The sequence below is a fragment of the Talpa europaea genome (genome assembly GCF_964194135.1).
Source record: "Talpa europaea genome assembly, chromosome: 6".
NCBI lineage: Eukaryota > Metazoa > Chordata > Mammalia > Eulipotyphla > Talpidae > Talpa > Talpa europaea.
In genome coordinates this window covers 13169423-13188123 of record NC_140072.1, presented here as the reverse complement: position 1 = coordinate 13188123, position 18701 = coordinate 13169423, and the positions used below count along the sequence as shown (strand labels likewise).

At 54.7% G+C, this 18701-nt stretch overlaps 1 protein-coding gene across 1 annotated transcript in view; it reads left to right on the top strand.

The window, feature by feature from the left end:
- Positions 1 to 16690, top strand: part of DNMT3A (DNA methyltransferase 3 alpha) — a gene marked incomplete at both ends in the record, with an annotated part of 66554 nt that extends 49864 nt beyond the window's left edge. Inside the window, 17 exons of the mRNA XM_084235643.1 lie at positions 3825 to 4040; positions 4290 to 4448; positions 4876 to 4983; positions 5309 to 5465; positions 5753 to 5902; positions 6006 to 6050; positions 6728 to 6807; positions 7475 to 7587; positions 7713 to 7896; positions 8085 to 8169; positions 9887 to 10032; positions 10779 to 10869; positions 11055 to 11203; positions 12216 to 12301; positions 14555 to 14624; positions 15428 to 15546; positions 16549 to 16690. Coding sequence (XP_084091769.1) covers positions 3825 to 4040; positions 4290 to 4448; positions 4876 to 4983; positions 5309 to 5465; positions 5753 to 5902; positions 6006 to 6050; positions 6728 to 6807; positions 7475 to 7587; positions 7713 to 7896; positions 8085 to 8169; positions 9887 to 10032; positions 10779 to 10869; positions 11055 to 11203; positions 12216 to 12301; positions 14555 to 14624; positions 15428 to 15546; positions 16549 to 16690 — 2100 coding nt within the window. The remainder of the gene's footprint in view (positions 1 to 3824; positions 4041 to 4289; positions 4449 to 4875; positions 4984 to 5308; positions 5466 to 5752; positions 5903 to 6005; positions 6051 to 6727; positions 6808 to 7474; positions 7588 to 7712; positions 7897 to 8084; positions 8170 to 9886; positions 10033 to 10778; positions 10870 to 11054; positions 11204 to 12215; positions 12302 to 14554; positions 14625 to 15427; positions 15547 to 16548) is intronic.
- Between the last annotated feature and the right edge of the window lie 2011 nt (positions 16691 to 18701).

Sequence of the window (18701 nt, the reverse complement as noted above, 5' to 3'; positions counted from 1 at the left end):
CCTCGGGCCCGCGCTCCTGGTTCTCAGCGCCCCCAGCTCACCTCCGCCGGCCCGTCCCCCCCGGGACCCCTGCGGCCCTCGCTCCGCCCCGCGGGGTCCCCGCCTCGCCCCCCAGGCGTGCCCAGCTCTCCGCGAGTTGGGGGCAAGGGGCGGGGAGGGCCCGGCCCCGGGGAGGGGAGGGGCCGCCGGGCCGGGGCGGGGCCCTGGGAACGGGCGGAGGCCCAGGCTCGCCCCCCGGCCCCTCGGACCGGAGGAGAGGGGCTGGCCCGCTGCCAGCGCCGAGAGCCGGCCCCCTCCCCCGGCCCGCTCGCAGCCAACCAGGCCCTCCAGCGGGGCCCACGTGACCCGGAGTTCTAGACAAAGAAATGTTCGAGCCCTCCCCCCCACCGCCCCCCTCCCCCTCTCTCTGGCCCCCTCCGCCCCCAGCCCCCTCGCCCCCTTCCCCTCCCCCCAGTCGGGCAGCTACTTACTGAGCTTCAGGCCGGGGGCTCACACCTGAGCCGGACCGCAGAGGGGCTGCACCTGGCCTTATGGGTAGGTTCCTGGACGGAGCCCTGGGGAGGCGGGGGGGCGGGGGGGGGGCGCGGGGTCCGGTGGGAGGATCCCCGGGTTGGGGAAGAGTCCAGTGCACCTCCCTGGCCCGGGTTCTGGAGATGCTAGTTGGTGCTGTCCCACCCACTCGCTCCTAGGGGCCCCAAGGCCCCACTTGTGCCTGCGCTCAGGTGGGACCTGGCGGGTCGGAGGCCAGGAGCAGCAGCCCTGCGTGCGCCCGGGGCCGTGGTGAATGAAGGCAGGGCCAGGCCTGCCTGGAAGTGTGCTCTGGCTGAGCGGCTGGCAGATGGGCTGCTGGCATGTCCTTGCTGACCTGTGTTCCTGGCCGGTGGACCACACTGTCCTCAGGCCATGCCAACCTTGCAGACTTCTGAGAGGGAGTTTCCTCTCCCGTGTGTCCCTGCGAGCCACTGGGCAGGCACCAGAAAGACGTGGTGCTGGGTGGCAGCGTGGCCCTGCCGGGGCTGTGGCACATCGAGGGGGCCTGAGGGGCAGCCTGATGCCCCCGGTGATGGGACAAGCGCAGGGGACAGGCTGGGATTTGCTGCAGGAGCAAGGAGTCCGCGTGGTTGCCCAGAACTCTGACCTTTGGAGCGGAAGCAGCCAGAGTGGAAGAGGGAGGTGGAGGCGGGACAGCTGTTGGAGGAAAGGGGACGGGACTGGACGGGAGGCCTTGCCTCCGCAGTGCGGAGTTATCAGTGGCTTCCCCGCCTGCACAGACTCTGGGCCAAGTGGCTTAATTGAGATGCAGTTGTGGGGGGTGGCAGTAGCATCTCCTTGATCCCACCCAATCTCTTGGCTCCTCTGGGGTGGGACCTGCTGAACTGAGGGTAGGAGCCTTTAACCCAAATGCTGGAGCCCTGAGTTAACCCTTCTTTCTCCTATTGTTTGCCGGGGGAGAAGGGTTGGCGTGAACATGGAAACAGGCATTCCCCAAGGCCTTCCCTGACTATTCTAATGAGCCCCTCCCCCACCCGGCCACTGTCTCTGCTGGTCTTCCCCTTCTCTCTCACCTCCTGCTGCTAACCCACCCCCTCTTCCTCCCCCCACACCCCCCACTGGCCTTGTCCCGATGGAGGCCCCCTTCCTCCTCTGCCTGCCAAAACCATGCAGGGTGCGTGTTCTCCTGCACCCAGTGGGTTGGGGTGGGGGGTTGCTTAACAGCCATCAGCAGCAGCATCTGACAAGCTGGGGGAAGTTGTGGGGGAAGAAGAATGTTCAGGAACTCACTGAAGAGGGGTTGAGCTGAGAGACAAAGGGGCTGTGGAGTACGGAGGGTGGTGTCAGGCACGGCTCCCTTCCAGACACCCGCTGCTGCTTGCCGTGGAAATGACTCGGCTCCGTCCCTCAGAAGGCCCCTCCTGCCACCTGCATACCTTGTTCTGACTGAGGGGCCTGTCAGCCCCGGAAATGGGGCCTTTGGATCATCCTAGGCAGCGCCCTGATCTAGATGAGCCTCCATGCCGCGCTCCGGAGGAGGCCTGGCTGGAGGGAAGGGAGCGGAGACAGCCAGGTATGGCGCCTAATAGTCAGTGGATCTGGGCCGCAGCTGAGGATTCTAGAAGAGAATCCTCCTCCCACACGGGGTTGAGTCCACACCTAGGTGCACCTTCTTGAGAGGTGATGATAGATAACTGGTAGTCGGAGGGGAGGGCAAAGTCCCGGCCAGGTGAGAGTGGGGTAGGAAAGGATGAACAATTACTTTGCATTCTTACCCCAACCCCCGCCCCCAGGCCCCAGGAGCTCCTACTCCCTGCTGTTTGTGGACTGGGGGCGAAGGATGCATTTATCCCACTTTAGAAAGTGTTGAGTCAGAGAAAGTACCAGGACTTCCATCCTCAGGGGTTTGGGAACGACTACAAAAACAGCTTTGGTCTGTTGCCAGGGGGCAAAGTCTTTGAAGACTGACTGAAATAAAGTGAATCTACAAGACAGTAGACCATTGAGCGGAAAACAAAGGTGCTTAACCTGCGACCCTGGGATCCCCTGATCCTTTGACAGGCTTTGAAGAGTCCTTGGAATTCTTGATACATTTATACATCAGACTCTTAAGCCAGCCTGCAAAGGTTAACAGAAATCCTTTTGGTTCAAATGCTACTTAGTGTGGAACAACACTGAGAAGGTTCTGCTCCCAGCCGGCTCTTGCTTAGCTGCAAGGCTAAGAGTAGGGCGTTGTCCTCGACATCGGGTTCAGGACTTACTCTCCACATGGCTTTCTGATGTTCTTTTTTTAATCTTGAGGATGGGTTTGCATTCATAGCTCTGAGTTCTCAGGGAAAGCTTCACATTGAAGGGCATATGAAGGTGGGTTTTTTTTTTTTTTTCTGACTGTTGTGCTGGAAAGGGGTGCAGAGCTGAAGTTGGAGGGCCACTTGTGTTCCATTCGGCAGCTGGAGTGACTGAGATTAGATTGAGTAGCTCTCAGCTAAGTAGCAAGATTTCATTCTCTGTAGGGTGACGGGAATCCTGGAGCAGGTTTTGAGAAGGAAAGGTACAGGATGGCACTGCCCAGTTCGGAGAATAATTGGGTTTGGCTTATTTTGTCCGTGGGATGGCAGAGAGAATGCCTGGCATAGAGTGTGTGCTCAGTCAGTAACTGCTGAAAGAATAAATGTGTCTGCATCTGAAAGGTGCACTTAGAAGAAGGAGTAGAACACACTTTGGATGCAATCCTAGGAACTCCAGGATGGCATGGGAGCAGGCAAGCTTTTATGGAACTCTAGGGTGTTTGAGCAGATGGAGTAGGAGATGAGCTTTTTAAACACAGTGCAGTGATTTCTTCAGTAGACATCACGACAAAACTAGAATCCTGGTCTGGAAGCCAAGATCAGGAATAGCTGGGGTTGATTGCCCAGGAAAATTGTGATGGAAACCGCAAGAGGATCCAATTCTTGATTGGGAAGTAAGCTAGGAAAGGATCGAGCCAACCAAGATTTGAACCTAAACGATCATCCATGGTTAGAATTAACCTCTCCGTGTTGGAGTGTGGGCAGCTGCGGATACTTACCAATTGAGGAAGGGTAATGAGGCCAGGGAGGAAGCTTTCCTGAGAGCAGGTGGGAATGGAACCAAATGATTTGAGTTCACCTTCTACTTCAGCTCTTCCTGTTTTCCATGGGAGGCCACTTGGGTTGTTGAGGGAAGAATTCCCTGGCTCTTTACCTTCCATCACTCTCTCCAGACCACAAAGATTGAGACGCGCACCCTGAGTATCAGGGGGTCTTGCTAATTCCTGTGGAGGTCAAGGTAGCTTCTGCTCCTTGCTTGTCCAGGCTGAGAAGAAAGCCAAGGTGATCGCAGTAATGAATGCTGTAGAAGAGAACCAGGGATCCGGTGAGTCGCAGAAGGTGGAGGAGGCCAGCCCTCCTGCCGTGCAGCAGCCCACAGACCCTGCCTCCCCCACTGTGGCCACCACACCTGAGCCCGTGGGGGCCGACACCGGGGACAAGAACGCCACCAAAGCAGCTGATGACGAACCAGAGTACGAGGTGAGCATTTTGCTTCATCGCCCACCTCATCCAGCCCCCTCCTGGGTCCTTCCACTGCCAGCTCCTGCCATCCTCTGCTCTTCCCCCGTCCACCTGACCCCCAGCCTCTTGGTCGCCCCGATTTTGCTCCATCTTAGTGCATTCAAATGGAGCTGTCCCGACCATCACATGCCCAGGGCTGGGTGGCGTGGGTGGTCGGGTGGCAGGGCCTCTCGACCACTGCCTAATGACTTCTGCTTGGGGCTCCAGGACGGCCGGGGATTTGGCATTGGGGAGCTGGTGTGGGGGAAACTGCGGGGCTTCTCCTGGTGGCCAGGCCGCATTGTGTCTTGGTGGATGACGGGCCGGAGCCGAGCAGCTGAAGGCACCCGCTGGGTCATGTGGTTCGGAGATGGCAAGTTCTCAGTGGTGAGTTCCAGGGCGTGGCGGTAGCCTGGGGCTGGGGGGGAGACAGGGCCTGTGGTCTTGGCTGGGGGGCATGGTGGGGAGTTGGGGTGGTAGAAGAGGGCCCAGCTCACCCCCACTCAGGATATGTATGAAAGGATGAAAGCCTAGAGGCCCAGACGTGCCTCAGAGGCCCAGAGCAGAATGGCTGCCCCATTTGCCTCCAGGAACCCTTTCCTGCTTACATTCAGATGCTCCCCACTTACATTCAGGTGCTCCCCCACACGGGTTGGGCTCCTCCTTTGCAGCACACCAGTGGTTACCAGTGCCTCTAGTCCTTAAGGACAGATAGATAGGTCAAGTCTAATTGCCCCCCAGCCAGTTTCCAGGCAGGTGGTGGGTGCTGGGAGAGTGGAAGTGGGAGCAGACGCGGCCATGGTTGTCCCTCCAGGTGTGTGTGGAGAAGCTGATGCCGCTGAGCTCCTTCTGCAGCGCTTTCCACCAGGCCACCTACAACAAGCAGCCCATGTACCGCAAAGCCATCTACGAAGTCCTGCAGGTGAGCTGTGTGGAAGCCCTTAGGAGCGGGAGCAAGAGCGGGAGCTGAGAGATGGGGACCTGCCTCTGCTTGGCTCCAACTGGAGTGCAGAGGGTAGGCCTAGGCCGCAGGGGTCCCCCCCGGGGAGACGGGACTCCCTTTCCCTGCCTTGCTCTCCCACTTTCCACACACTCCTCAGACCTCCTCCGCCTGCCTCCCCTTCTCAGCACCTTCTCCCACTTGGCTGTGCCCCCTTCCTGGCACCATAGTCTTTCTGTCCTTCACGCCTCTCGGGTCTGCCCTCCAGTGTGTCCCAACACTGCCCCCCACGTGTGTTGCCTTCCAGGTGGCCAGCAGCCGAGCAGGGAAGCTGTTCCCGGCGTGCCACGACAGTGATGAGAGCGACACTGCCAAGGCCGTGGAGGTGCAAAACAAGCAGATGATTGAATGGGCCCTGGGGGGGTTCCAGCCCTCTGGTCCCAAGGGCCTGGAGCCCCCAGAAGGTAAGCGCAACTGCTCAGCCCAGCCTCTGGGACCCCCCTGCTGGACAGGCAAATCCTTGCCCAAGCTGGGAAAGCCATGCTTAGGGGCAGCCCCTCGTGAGTGCTCATGGGTCCCTTCTTACTGGGTCAGAACAACTTGCTTCCCTTTGACTGCAGAGTAGGAAGCTGGGGACATGTTGGGGGCCAGACTGTACCCCCCCATGTGGGTAGAACAGAGTTGGGGAGGGAGCTGGGATTCCTTTCAGCAGGTAACTGTGACCATGTTCCTACCTGCTTTCCTGACCCAGAGGAGAAGAACCCCTACAAAGAAGTTTACACAGACATGTGGGTCGAACCCGAGGCAGCTGCCTATGCACCACCCCCACCAGCCAAAAAACCCCGAAAGAGCACAACGGAGAAGCCCAAGGTCAAGGAGATTATTGATGAACGCACAAGAGGTAGTGGGCCTGGCTCTGGAGAGAGTGGCGGCGAGGCCAGTATTCAGAGGAGCGGGGTGGCCCTCGCGGCCTCCTCTGATGCTGGGCCTTCTCCCCTCTGCAGAGCGGCTGGTGTACGAGGTGCGGCAGAAGTGCCGGAACATCGAGGGTGAGTCCTGGAGGACGGCAGGGCCTTGCCCCCCGGGAAGTCTGGTCTGTGGCCCCTGGGGCAGGCGTGCAGGCCTGGCTCCTGTGCAGAGGAGCTGGGTCCTCAGGGGTGACCGGCATGGCCACTGGCTCTGTCCTGCATGTCCTGCTGCCTGTCTTCACACACGAATCTGTCTTTCTGGTGCCGTGATCTTACTGGCCTATTGATGGCATGGGCTGGTCACTGGGGTTTGGCTTAGGACACCCACATTCCAGAGGGTCAGAGAAAGGTGCTTCTTTTAAGTTTAAGTGAACTTGTCTGAAAATGACTGTGGTGTTCACCTTCCTCACCCCTCAACAGCAGTCATTAGAGCCTCCCTGACCATCTCCTTTGGCCTGGTGGTAGTGCAGGTGGCTCAGGGCTCCCAGGGCGGGGACGGATGGGGACAGGATGTACGGCTGGCCCAGGGACTCTACTGGTCACACTGCTTCTGGGTGGCTGCCTTGCCGCTCGGAGACAAGGTGGCTTCTGAGATCTCGGCTGGGGTGCCTTCTGTGTCCTTGGGTCACCTCGCAGACTTGCTTGCCTTTTTAGCGACTGTTCCATCATGTCCATTTTTGTGCATTTTTTCTGGAGCTGGGCTTTGGCCTGAATTGGGAATAGGATCTTCAGTCTCACTCCATTTCTCTGCTTTCCAGACATTTGCATCTCTTGTGGGAGCCTCAACGTCACCCTGGAACACCCGCTCTTCATTGGAGGAATGTGCCAAAACTGCAAGGTGGGGGTTTACTCAGCAAACGGGCTCGTAGGGGCAGTGCTGGGGGTGGCTGTGATGTTGGCTCTGGACTTATAATTCTGATGACACAGACCCTCGGGTTTCCAGTGCTTGGCATGATATATTTCTTTCTTTCTTTCCTTTTTTTTTTTTTTTTTTTTTTTTTTTTTGGTGGGACCCTCGCCGGCAGCCGGGGAACGAACTGGCGCTGCAAAGGCTGCGGGCAGCCTCGCAGCCCAGCGCTGAACCGCTGCGCCACCAGGGGAGGCCCCTGGCATGATATATTTCCACCCCTGAAAGACCCTCTCCCCCTCTTAGGCCCCACCCCCTGTGGTCCCCAGGTGGGCTCTCCTCGTCACAGTCACTGGTGTGAAGACCAAGCTGATGACTGGGCTGTGGAGCCCTTGGGCTCCAGGAGCCTGGCCCGGGGCTGTAGCCAGGGACAGCACTTCGGCTCCCTCCTTGCTGTCCACTGCAGTTGTCCTAGGGGAGCTGGTGTCCCCTTCCCAGTTCTGTGGTTCGGGCTGGACCCTGCCTGGGTGGCTGGTAGGGTCATGGCTCCAGGGCTGAGTCCCGGTTCTCAGATGGGAGGCTGAAGTTGGGTCAAAGCTGGCGTCCCCTGACTACCCTGAGCCTGCCTGGGGGTCTCTGACTTCCCGCTGCCCTCTAGAACTGCTTCCTGGAGTGCGCGTACCAGTACGACGATGATGGCTACCAGTCTTACTGCACCATCTGCTGTGGGGGGCGTGAGGTGCTCATGTGCGGGAACAATAACTGCTGCAGGTGAGCCCGCCCCAGCCGGCCGCTGCCTGGGTCTCGCTGCCCACCTGCCTGCACAGCCGTGCCCCCCCCCCCCACCCTCCCAGCCCCGGCCCGGAGCCCCTCTGCTACACTGGGCTTCCTTCCAGGTGCTTTTGTGTGGAGTGTGTGGATCTCTTGGTGGGGCCGGGGGCTGCCCAGGCCGCCATTAAGGAAGACCCCTGGAACTGCTACATGTGCGGGCACAAGGGCACTTACGGGCTGCTGCGGCGGCGGGACGACTGGCCCTCCCGGCTGCAGATGTTCTTCGCCAACAACCATGACCAGGAATTTGTGAGTGCTGGGCCCGGGGTTCTCCTGAGCGCTCGCTCCTGACCCACGAGGCGGGGCTGCCCCATCGCTGAGCAGAGGTGCCTGAGGTGCTGGCTGGGTGTGAGGGTCCGGAGAGTCAGTGGCCGGGAGGGCCAGCCCCTCGTGTGCGCCTGCCGGGTGCTCATTGGCTTGTCCTGCTTCCTGCATAGGACCCTCCGAAGGTGTACCCGCCCGTGCCAGCAGAGAAGAGGAAGCCCATCCGGGTGCTGTCTCTCTTTGATGGAATTGCCACAGGTAAGGGCAGGCACGGGTCTCAAGAAGCCCTGGCATCCTGTCCTGAGATATGGAAGCTCTGCTGGGGGCCGGTGTGTGTGTGTGTGTGTGTGTGTGTGTGTGTGTGTGTGTGTGTGTGTGTGTGTGTGTAAAATTCTGGCAAAACAATGATTAACATTTACAACTGTTAAAATGCTATCCTGGAGAGGAGACGTGTGTGTTCAGTGAAGTGGTAAACCAGCGTGTCTGGCGCTTCCTTTGCTTAATGGAGGAGACTCTCCAGCGGAGGTCAGAGTGCTCACTGGTGAGAGGTTATTGAAGATTTTCACAAAGCCTCAAAGGACAGACTCGGTGGCCACAACAAAAAGGGGCAGTTCTGTTTGGATTGTCAAGTCACAGTAAAAAAAAAAAAACAAACAAAAAAAACCTCTAAACCAGATAGTCTCGGGACTATGGAAATCACCCTGGATCCTTTCATTGGTGTTTGGGGTGTATGTTTCTAGATTTTCTTCTGTGCACGTGTGTGTGTTGATACAATCACAGATTAGATAAATAAAATGAAGGGCTAGTGAGCCCGTGCTGTGTTGTGACTTGTTTTCTCCATGTGTTGTGACAACTTTTCATGCGACATAGTGAAAGTACCCCGGTTTATTTAAGCCCTGATTTGTTGACTGTTTTTTCCAGTCTTCAGAGCAGTACTATACTGAGCATTCTTTATCTGCGTCTTTATACCTTAAGTTATTATCATTGAGGAGATGCTGAGAGCATGTGAACACAGGTGCTGTTTTTCTCATGTGGTTCTTGACCCTGCCAGAAATCTCTCCTGAAATTCCCCCGTCTGCCCTGCCCCCTGTCTGAGCACTTCTCTGTCCTGAAAGGCGAGGTCAGGCAGGCTGAGTTTGGGGACCTAGGCCAGCCAGTGGGGTGGAATCCCAGGCTGTGGGTTTGTCGTCTGTTCTCATGTTCTAGAAACTCAGAGGGGGCAATTCACTGCTTGGTTTCGCAGACTGGAAGCTTGAGGCCGCCTTAAACTCCGTCGCACCCCAGGGGGCCTTTGGGTCCTGATGGGGGTTCTGTTGGGAGCCTGAAATGGTGCCGCCACAGCCTCTTCTGAAGCGCTCAGTCTTCTTTCCTTGTCTCAGATCAGCAAATGTTCATGAAGGGTCATGGTAGGAAGGGACGTGTGGTTAGCTGAGGAGGAAGCACGGCGAAGGAGCCCTACTCTGTGCTGGATACCACTTGCAACCCACTAGAAGGGCTGAATTAGCCTGAGTGGAGGGATTCGAGGTGTTGGGGCTCACAGAGCAGGAGGGGTGATTGGGCAGTGGGTAGATGAATCCTTCTGGAGCAGGTGGAGCTTGTGTTGGGTACTGAAGGCTGGAAGAATTGCAGCAGGAGGTGAAATGGAGTGGGGTGAGAAAGAACCAGTGTATGCAAGATGAAAAACGGCCCAGAAAAGGTTACCTGCTATTTCCCGTGGCTCCTGAAACCACCTGCTGTCTGATTTGTCCTTCCCAGCCTGACTGCCTTCTAAGCAGATCAGGCCTGGCGTGGATCGCCTTGACGTCTGCGTTGTTAACACTCCAGTTGCATCCAGAAGCATCCTGTACTTTATTGGGCAGGCGGGTAGGACTTGGGGACGTCACTGACCCACATCTTCAGCTGGTCAGAGGCTCCCCCGTGAAGACCAGGGTGCTGGGGAGGTGACCCCTGACCGTGCTTCTTGCTGGCTGGGCAGGGCTCCTGGTGCTGAAGGACTTGGGCATTCAGGTGGATCGCTACATCGCCTCGGAGGTGTGCGAGGACTCCATCACGGTGGGCATGGTGCGGCACCAGGGGAAGATCATGTACGTCGGGGACGTCCGCAGCGTCACGCAGAAGCATGTATGTCAGTGCTGGGGGGCTGTAAAGTCCTCTCTTCCCTTGCACACCAGCCCACTTCCTTCTGTTCATTTGCTCCCTACCCCCCAACCTCTTTCTCATCTTCCCTTTTCCCCACTGTCTTGAAAGGGTAACTGGCAGACTCCAAATGGGAATTGGGGAGTTACTTATTTGGGATCAGGTTGCCTCCTGGTTACTTGAGGGCCCTTTCTGGTGGGTGCTTTGGCCTTGGGCCAGGCTCCTATCCTCTCAGTACTTCTGGAGACAGCTTTGCCAGCCTCCATTTCTGGGGGGCTCTTCCACTTACCTGCACGTATCTCTGAATGGCCTTCAGAGCATTGAGGGGTGTTCAGATGTCCTGGATACCCTGCCCAAAATGCAGGGAGCTTACAGCCCCTCAGCCAGCTGTTCAGCCTGGGTCTCCTTCCTAACAAGCGCAGCTCTGCTAAGGGAGCACACTGCCTTTCCCACTGGGCTCAGCGCCCCACCCCCCCACTCTGTCCCTTCACATTATTGTTTAGAAAACTGAGCCTGGACCCAATGACTTGCCTGAAGCTGCAGATGTGTGTGCACGCGCGTGTGTGAGATGCATGCGTGTGTTTGTGTGTGTGTGTGTGTGTGTAATGAGCATACAATACAGCCGGGGCTCCTCTCTCCCATGCCATTGCCAAATTCACGGATAATTTCTCTTTTCCTTTCTGCCTCTGTCCCCGGACATCAAGCCCATCACATTACCTTTATCCTCCCAGATCCAGGAGTGGGGCCCGTTCGATCTGGTGATTGGGGGCAGTCCCTGCAACGATCTCTCCATCGTCAACCCTGCCCGCAAGGGACTCTATGGTAGGTGTCTGCTCGCCCCTCCGCCTTCTGAGCTGGGGCTTCCGCATGTAGATTTCCTACTTAGATATTTCTGCCCTGGGTCGGCCACTCCCCACGCCCCATCCTCCCTCCCCTCCCCGTGCCCGAGCCACACCACTGTCTGCTGCAGATAGCCCAGCTGATGGCTTTCTCTTCCAACCTCTCAGAGGGCACTGGCCGGCTCTTCTTTGAGTTCTACCGCCTCCTGCATGATGCGCGGCCCAAGGAGGGAGATGATCGCCCCTTCTTCTGGCTCTTTGAGAATGTGGTGGCCATGGGCGTTAGTGACAAGAGGGACATCTCGCGATTTCTTGAGGTATAGCCAGCAACCTTGGTTTGGCCAGCTCACTAATGGCGTCTACCTTGGACTGCTGCTTTATTCCTGTCTCATCTGCATTGTGGAGCTGGGGACTGGTGACTTCTGCTTTCTTTGCAAGGGCCCACTTGGGAAGCTCAGAGCTTTCCTGTTAGAGAGGGTGGAAGCCTTGTTAGAGGCTCACCCTGGAAAGAACCCATGGTCTTGTTCTAAGAGATGGTATGTGGGACTCGGGCCTCGAAGGAGCTGACAGTTACTCATTAGGGATGTCAGGCAGCTGGGATAGGAGTTCTGTGTGGCGGATCACTGAGGGCCTGAGTTGAGTTCCTGTCCAGATGGGTCATCCTTACTCCCTCGCACCTAGACATGTTTAGGATGGCACTTGGGAAGAAAATAATGACTTCCCTCAGTTTTGATTCCTCATAATGTGGGTCCCTGCTCATTTCTGAACAAGATTCGAGCCTTGCACAAAGGATCTCTGCAACCAGAGGCATTCTCAGGGTGCACAGTTCCCTGTCTAGAGGTAATCAATACCTCAAGCTGGTGTCCTAGCTTTAAATGTGAGCAGGTGTCTTATTTGACTGTCATCTGGGTGCACTGTGAATGTATCCACACCTAATGGCACTTTCTTCCTTCAAGCTTTTGGGTGAGGTCGAGCTCTGTGGTCCAATATGGCATCACCAGCCACACCTTAGATTATCGTTACAGTCACTCAGTCTCACTAGCCTCATTGCACGTATCCTTAGCCACCTGCAGCTCAGTGCGCTAGCGACCCTGGGGAGGACATCAGAACATCCCCGTCAGTGCGCAACAGTTTGGGTGGACCATGTTGGTCCCCAAGATTCCAGGGAGAGCATGCACAGTTCTGGCTGTTCCTGGAGACTTCAGATTGTACTAGCAGGTGGCCCCAAGGGAGAAGTAAGAGCCTTTGAGGCTTTAAGGCTCTAGACCAGCAAAAGTTCCTGGCACTGTTACTATTCCTCTTTTGCTCATCTTGATCTCTGTTTTGTAGTCCAACCCTGTGATGATTGATGCCAAAGAAGTGTCAGCTGCACACAGGGCCCGCTACTTCTGGGGGAACCTTCCTGGTATGAACAGGTTGGTGAGCATGCCCGGTCCAGGGGGCTACGGGTGGTGTCTGCAGGTGGCTTAGTGGCAATGACCCGAGGCAGGAGAATCGCTGGGTGGGCCCTCAGGGTCACCTCCCCTGCTGAAAACCTGCTGCTTGGCCTGGCCCCTCTTTGTCCTCCTTGCAGAGGAAGAGAGTTGGGGTGCAGAAAATACTTGCCTGAGAAATGAGTGGCTGGTGTTGGAATTTGCAGTTTACTCTTTATATCAAAGAGGAACCGTACCCTGCTGAATGACGTACTTGGTTCTCCTACATGGGGGGCTGCGACCCGAGTGCGCATCTGCTGAGGAAGAGCAGGAGAGGATGGGGGTGGGGGTGATGAGGAGTGGTGCCCACAGAGGCTGTGTGCGCCTCCCGGAGAGGGTCTCCCAGCAGCACCACAGATTAGTGGGTCCTGCCTGAGTTGGCTTCAGGCCCCTTACTGGAAGGATGCTCTTTGTTTAGGTTACACAGATTTTAATATTCAGGATGAAGAAACATTTCTTTAGTATAATGATTGTATTATTAGACTCCTATGAGGAGAAAGGAATTCTGGTTGAGTTGGCAGTTCAGAAGCAGAATGAAGTTAATTTAGGACTGAGTATAGTCTAAATTAGTGAGTTTTAACTCTTTCATTTTTAAGGAAATTGACTTGAGAGTGTTTGTTACCATATTTTTAGAGGTGTAAGACTGTTTTTAGAGTAGCTAAAAAATTATTGAGTCATATTTTAAGTCTGTATGTTTTTGCGATTCCCAGAATTTCAAATTCTTGTTCACAAGTATTATGAATGAGTTCTTAGAAAAAAAATCAAATGGGTGTTTATTAAAAAAGAGTGAGATCTACCCAATTTAGATATTTATTATGGAGGGAAATTTTTTGCAGAATGTTTTGAGTATGGATTTTTTTTTTTTTTAAATTTATTTATACAAGCACTGGGTACAGTCAGAAGCACGGGAGGGTGAGAGAATTCACCAGAGCCAGAGCGGGGAACAGAACAGGCAGACTGACAAAGAAGTACACTGCTGAGGGGAGCAGCGGGCGGCAGGAGAGGTCTGCGTGCCATGTGGGACCCTCGCCCTGCGGCCGGGGATTGAACCAGCGCTGCAGAGGCTGCAGGCAGCTTCGCAGCCCAGCGCTCAACCACTGCGCCACCAGGGGAGGCCCTGAGTATGGATTTTAAACCTCATTGGTGTAACTTCAATTGGAACGTCTCATTATCCTGGCCTCAGTCATCTCCTGTGTTCTGTCATTAACTGGGGGTGCAGAAACTTCCTGTCTCAGAAGCTGGGGGTCTCAGAAACTTCACCCACTTGGTGAAACTGTTGACTTTTGCCAGGGCTTATTGATGGGAAGGTCATTGGTGCATCTGATCTGAAACTCTGTCCCCCTAAATTCCCAAGATATGTGTGTGTGTGTGTGTGTGTGTGTGTGTGTGTGTGTGTGTGTGTGTTGGAACAAGCACTACAGTCCAGTGTTTGCAGGGAGGATATGGACTCTATCTCCTGATGGACCTGGGTCCTGTGAGATTGTTCTCACCAGCTTCTTCCAGCTATAAAATGATAGAACTCTGGGCTTCCAGCAGCAGAGGTAGCAAGTGGGACTAAGAGTCAGAAGGAGAGAGAAAACAAACTGGCCCCCTCCATGGCCCCCGCACTGAGGTGGTGGCTGCTAACCTGAGACCAGCATTTAAGTCCTTCTAAATGTCAGGGAGGGACCTTGCCAGAAGGGACTCATGCTAAGTCATCTGGTCTACCTTCTGAGTAGCGACACATCACAGAATTGTAGTCTCCTGGGGGCTGGGCAAGATTTAAATCTTTTTAACTGTACATTTATGGTGTAGAGTTTAGTGAATCTCACCCACTGTTCATACCCATGTAACTGTCACCATAGTTGAGAAATAGAACATACTGCCACTGCTAAGCTTGCTTTGTGATGGATACTTCTAAAATTCAGTGATGTAAAATAGTTGGGGTTTCCCTCTGCTGGGCAAGTGTTACCTGCCTCTTGGTACTTTGAGGGCACTTTCAGATTTAGCTTTCAGAAGGAAGGCTCGGGGGATTTGTGTCCACAGGATGGCTTCATGTGTCGTTCATGTGTTTTAGGGGAGTTTAAAGGGAGTCCCAAAGTGTGGGTGACAGGGAGTCGTGCTCACCCTTGGTGAGGTCAGTGGTTGCAGTGTCAGTGGCCCTGGGGGCATTCCTGCTGTTCTCCTGGTTGGTACCTTCTCCCTTCTGCCTCCTAGGCCATTGGCATCCACTGTGAACGACAAGCTGGAGCTGCAGGAGTGTCTGGAGCATGGCAGAATAGCCAAGGTTAGCCCAGCACCCAAGCCCGCTGCTGGGGGGCAGGGAGGAGGGCAGAGGGCGGATGGACTTTATCAGGGACCGAGGTGGTGTCCTGCCTGCCCTCTAGGGTCTGGTGGGCACAGCTGGTGTGGAGAGTGTCATTTAAACTTTGGTTTGGGGTCATGCACCCGGGGGGGGGGGGTCCGGGGATGTCTTGGAGGGCGGGGAGCCAGAACAAGAGTCCTGGCTGTCAGCCCTTGCTCATGCAGCACAGCCCACAGCACTGTCCTGTGAGGTTGACATTGAGAAGTTTCTGCCAAGGTTCCTGTAGCAGCAGGGACTTTTAAATTTTATGGCAAGAACCTTGGGAGCAGAGGTTCTCTTGTGATGTGAAGAGTCCCTTTTTCTGGGGCAGTCTATGGGAAGCAGTGTGCTGGGCAGCAGGTTTTGCCAGAGCAGAGGCAGCACTTGGACTGTTGGCATCAGAGGTGTCTTTGGGCCCTGGGTAATTTGGCATCCTTTTGCCTGCATATCACTGTAGCCGTGAAGGAGCCAGTTCCTTAGAAGCACTGAGGATAGTGGCTCGAGCTAACAACTCACTCCCAAGTCCTGGGCCAGCAGGGAGGAGACTAAGGATGGCGGGGTGACCTCAGAGTGGGCAGGAAAGCAGAACAGTAGGGTCTGCAGCGCTCCTGAGCTAAACCTGAAACCAGCCCCCCAGTGGCCAGCCTTGTGTGAGCTGGCTTACCAGCTCTGACCAGAGCCTGGCACAGACGCTGCCCCCTCGGCCAGAAGCGAGTACTCACCCCTCTTCTCTCTTCATCTTCTAGTTCAGCAAAGTGAGGACCATCACTACTAGATCGAACTCCATAAAGCAGGGCAAAGACCAGCATTTCCCCGTCTTCATGAACGAGAAAGAGGACATCTTATGGTGCACTGAAATGGAAAGGTACCGAGGCTGAGGGGTGTCGTGGAGCTAGGTCCTGATTGCTCTGCCTCTGCCCGTCAGGCTTGTATCTTCCAAATACTGTATGAGCAGGGGTTTTCCACACGTTTCCCAGCATGGCAAGTTCCTGCGGGAGGCACAGAGTGAGAGGTGTCTTAAAACCAGCCCCTGATGCCCAGGCTCACAAGTCCTGCTGAATTTGAGGGGACATGGCAGCTATAGGTGCTCCCAGATTGCTGCTCCTCTCCTGGGGCCGTGGACTGAGCCAGTGGAGCCCCAGTGGGCTTGAGCCTCAGCACCCGACATGGTGTGTGTTTGGCCAGTGGGTGTTGGGAGCCTCTGATCCTCTGGGTGGGACTGGGGTTTAGCTGAAGGCCACTTATACCAACAATTGGGCTCCTTTGAGAAGCTTGCTCTTCTCCAGGGGAAGAATCTCGGGGTGCATATTCATTACATACAGACTCCAGGCGTCCCCTGAGGCGCTAGGTCTCAGGTGAAGCCTGTCTGGAGGTGTTTTCACACAACTGACCCTTCAGCAACTGCTTGGATCCACTCACATGTGGATTTTCTTACAAACAAACATAGAGGATCGGTAAACGCAGCAGTGTGCTACTGTAAACGTATGTTCTCGTGATCTTCTCAGAAAGTGTCTGTTCTCCAGCTGGCTTTAGTGAGATTGTGGTTCACAGGCCACACAGCATACGCAACACGTGTGCGTCGGCAGTTATGGTGTCAGTAAGGCTTCTTGTCCGCAGCAGACTGTTAAGGTTTTGGGAAGTCGAATTACACTCAAATTTTTGACGCCGGGTTTGGCGCCCCGCACCCCCATGGTGGTCGAGGGTCACCCGTACTAACTTTCTGTGGTAAATCTCTAGGCTCAGTGGCTGGGTGCCCGGCCCGCGGCTGGTGACCTGAGTAATGACGGAGTTAGCGCTGAAGGACAGAGACAGAGCAGGACGGCCCGTGCCGGTGCTCACCGCTGCCCTTACCACCTTGTCTCCCCAGGGTGTTTGGCTTCCCTGTCCACTATACCGACGTCTCCAACATGAGCCGCTTGGCGAGGCAGAGACTGCTGGGCCGGTCCTGGAGCGTGCCGGTCATCCGCCACCTCTTCGCTCCGCTGAAGGAATATTTTGCTTGTGTGTAAGGGACATGAGGGCAAACTGAGGTAGTGACACAAAGTTAAACAAACAAACAAAAAACACAAAACACAACAAAAACATCAAGAACATGAGGATGGAGAGAAGTATCAGCACCCAGAAGAGAAAAAGGAATTTAAAACAAAAACCACAGAGGCGGAAATAACGGAGGGCTTTTGCCTTGCAAAAGGGTTGGATATCATCTCCTGGTTTTTTCAATGTTAATCTTCAGTCCTATTTAAAAAGAAAACCAAGCCCCCCCACCCCTTAATTTTTTTTTTTTTTTGGTTTGGTTTTTTTTTTTTTTTTTTTTTTTTTTGGTGAAACCTTTGTTTTCTACTCTTTTCAGAGGGGTTTTCTGTTTGTTTGGGTTTTTGTTTCTTGCTGTGACTGAAACAAGAGGGTTTATTGCAGCAAAAATCAGTAACAAAAATTAGTAACAATACCTTGCAGAGGAAGGATGGGCGTGAAGGATAAAAAAAAAAAGAAAATTCTATAGAAATCTATATATTGGATTTTTTTTTAAACTATATATCTTTTGTTGTCTCTGGCCTGATCAGATAGGAGCACAAGCAGGGGACAGAACATTGCAAGATGCTCAGGCGGCAGGATCCCTGCCAGCCCCAGCCTCTTGCCAGCACCATTCCTGGTTTGCAGAGCAGAACCCATCTAGAGCAGGGAGACGAGAATACCACCAAGACCCTTTTATACAGTATTTCAGGTGCCTACCACACAGGAAACCTTGAAGAAAATCAGTTTCTAGAAGCCGCTGTTACCTCTTGTTTACAGTTTATATATATATGATAGATATGAGATATATATATAAAAGGTACTGTTAACTACTGTACAACCTGACTTCAAAATGGTGCTTTAAAACAGCGAGATGAGTAAAAACATCAGCTTCCATGTTGCCTTATGTGCAAAGGGTGTTAACCGAGGATGGAGAAAGGGAGACAGCGTGAAGACAAGTCGGTATCCTGGGGGGCTCTTTTTCCCCTTGCTTTTTGAACAAGGTGAAGGAGAAGCACTTGGGGACGGCGCTCTCCCGTTTCTCCCTGCCAAAAAAAAAAGGGGGGTACAATGAGGTGGTGGGGACCGTGGAAAGCTGAGAGTGGCATTTCATCCAGGTTCACGCAATAACCTTTTGATTTTTTTTTTCTAAAAGGAGACCCCTCTCGGCGAGATGGCAGGATAAGGGGTCTTCAGTCCCGATTTCTCACATTAGCCGATTGGTGGGCTCCTTGTGTGGGATCAGAAATAATCCAGCGTGCGGGGAAGTGACAGTTCAAACCCCACCTGGAGCAAATAAAAAAACATACAAAACGTACTGGTGCTTTCCTGTCTAAGTCGCCTTTTGTGTGTTCTTTTATGAGGCCCCACCACCCACCCTCTGCGCACAAGGCGGCTGCGGCCCCTGGAATGCGATGTTTTTGGTCATCTCCAAAGGCTGCAGTTTTATACTGGGAGGCTGACGACACCTTTTGTTATCATTATTCTTATGGTTCTGGTTATAATTATGTTTTCAGATTTTTCTTTAAGAAAACAAAAACCCAACACCCCTCCCTTTAGGTTTCAAACCAAGGTGCGGGGAGCAGGGTGCTTCTGGTTGGTGGCCCTGGTGCCCTGGCTCCCCCCTCGGGCCAGGTGGGCCGCTGGGCGCCGCGGCAGCTGGGCGGCCCTCCGGCGTCCTTCTCTTCTACTTCCCCTCCTCTCGAGTCGCGTGTGTCAGGGCTGGAGGGAGGGCCGGGCGCCTCTCTCCGCGCGTGTGTGATTGGAGTGGTGTGTGTTGCTTTTCTAGTACTTGGTCTGATGATAGCTGTGCTCTGACTTGAGTCAGCGGCACCTGGAGCCCGGCACGGCTCTCGTTCCTCTTCCTACCGAGGGGGCGGCCTGGTGGTGGCGGTAGGCAGGGACGGCAGAGGTGGCTCCAGGGTGAAGGCCCAATGGGCAGATGCTTAACTGAATAGATGGGGTGTAGATATGTGGCATATAGAGATATATATTTTATAATGGGAGGGG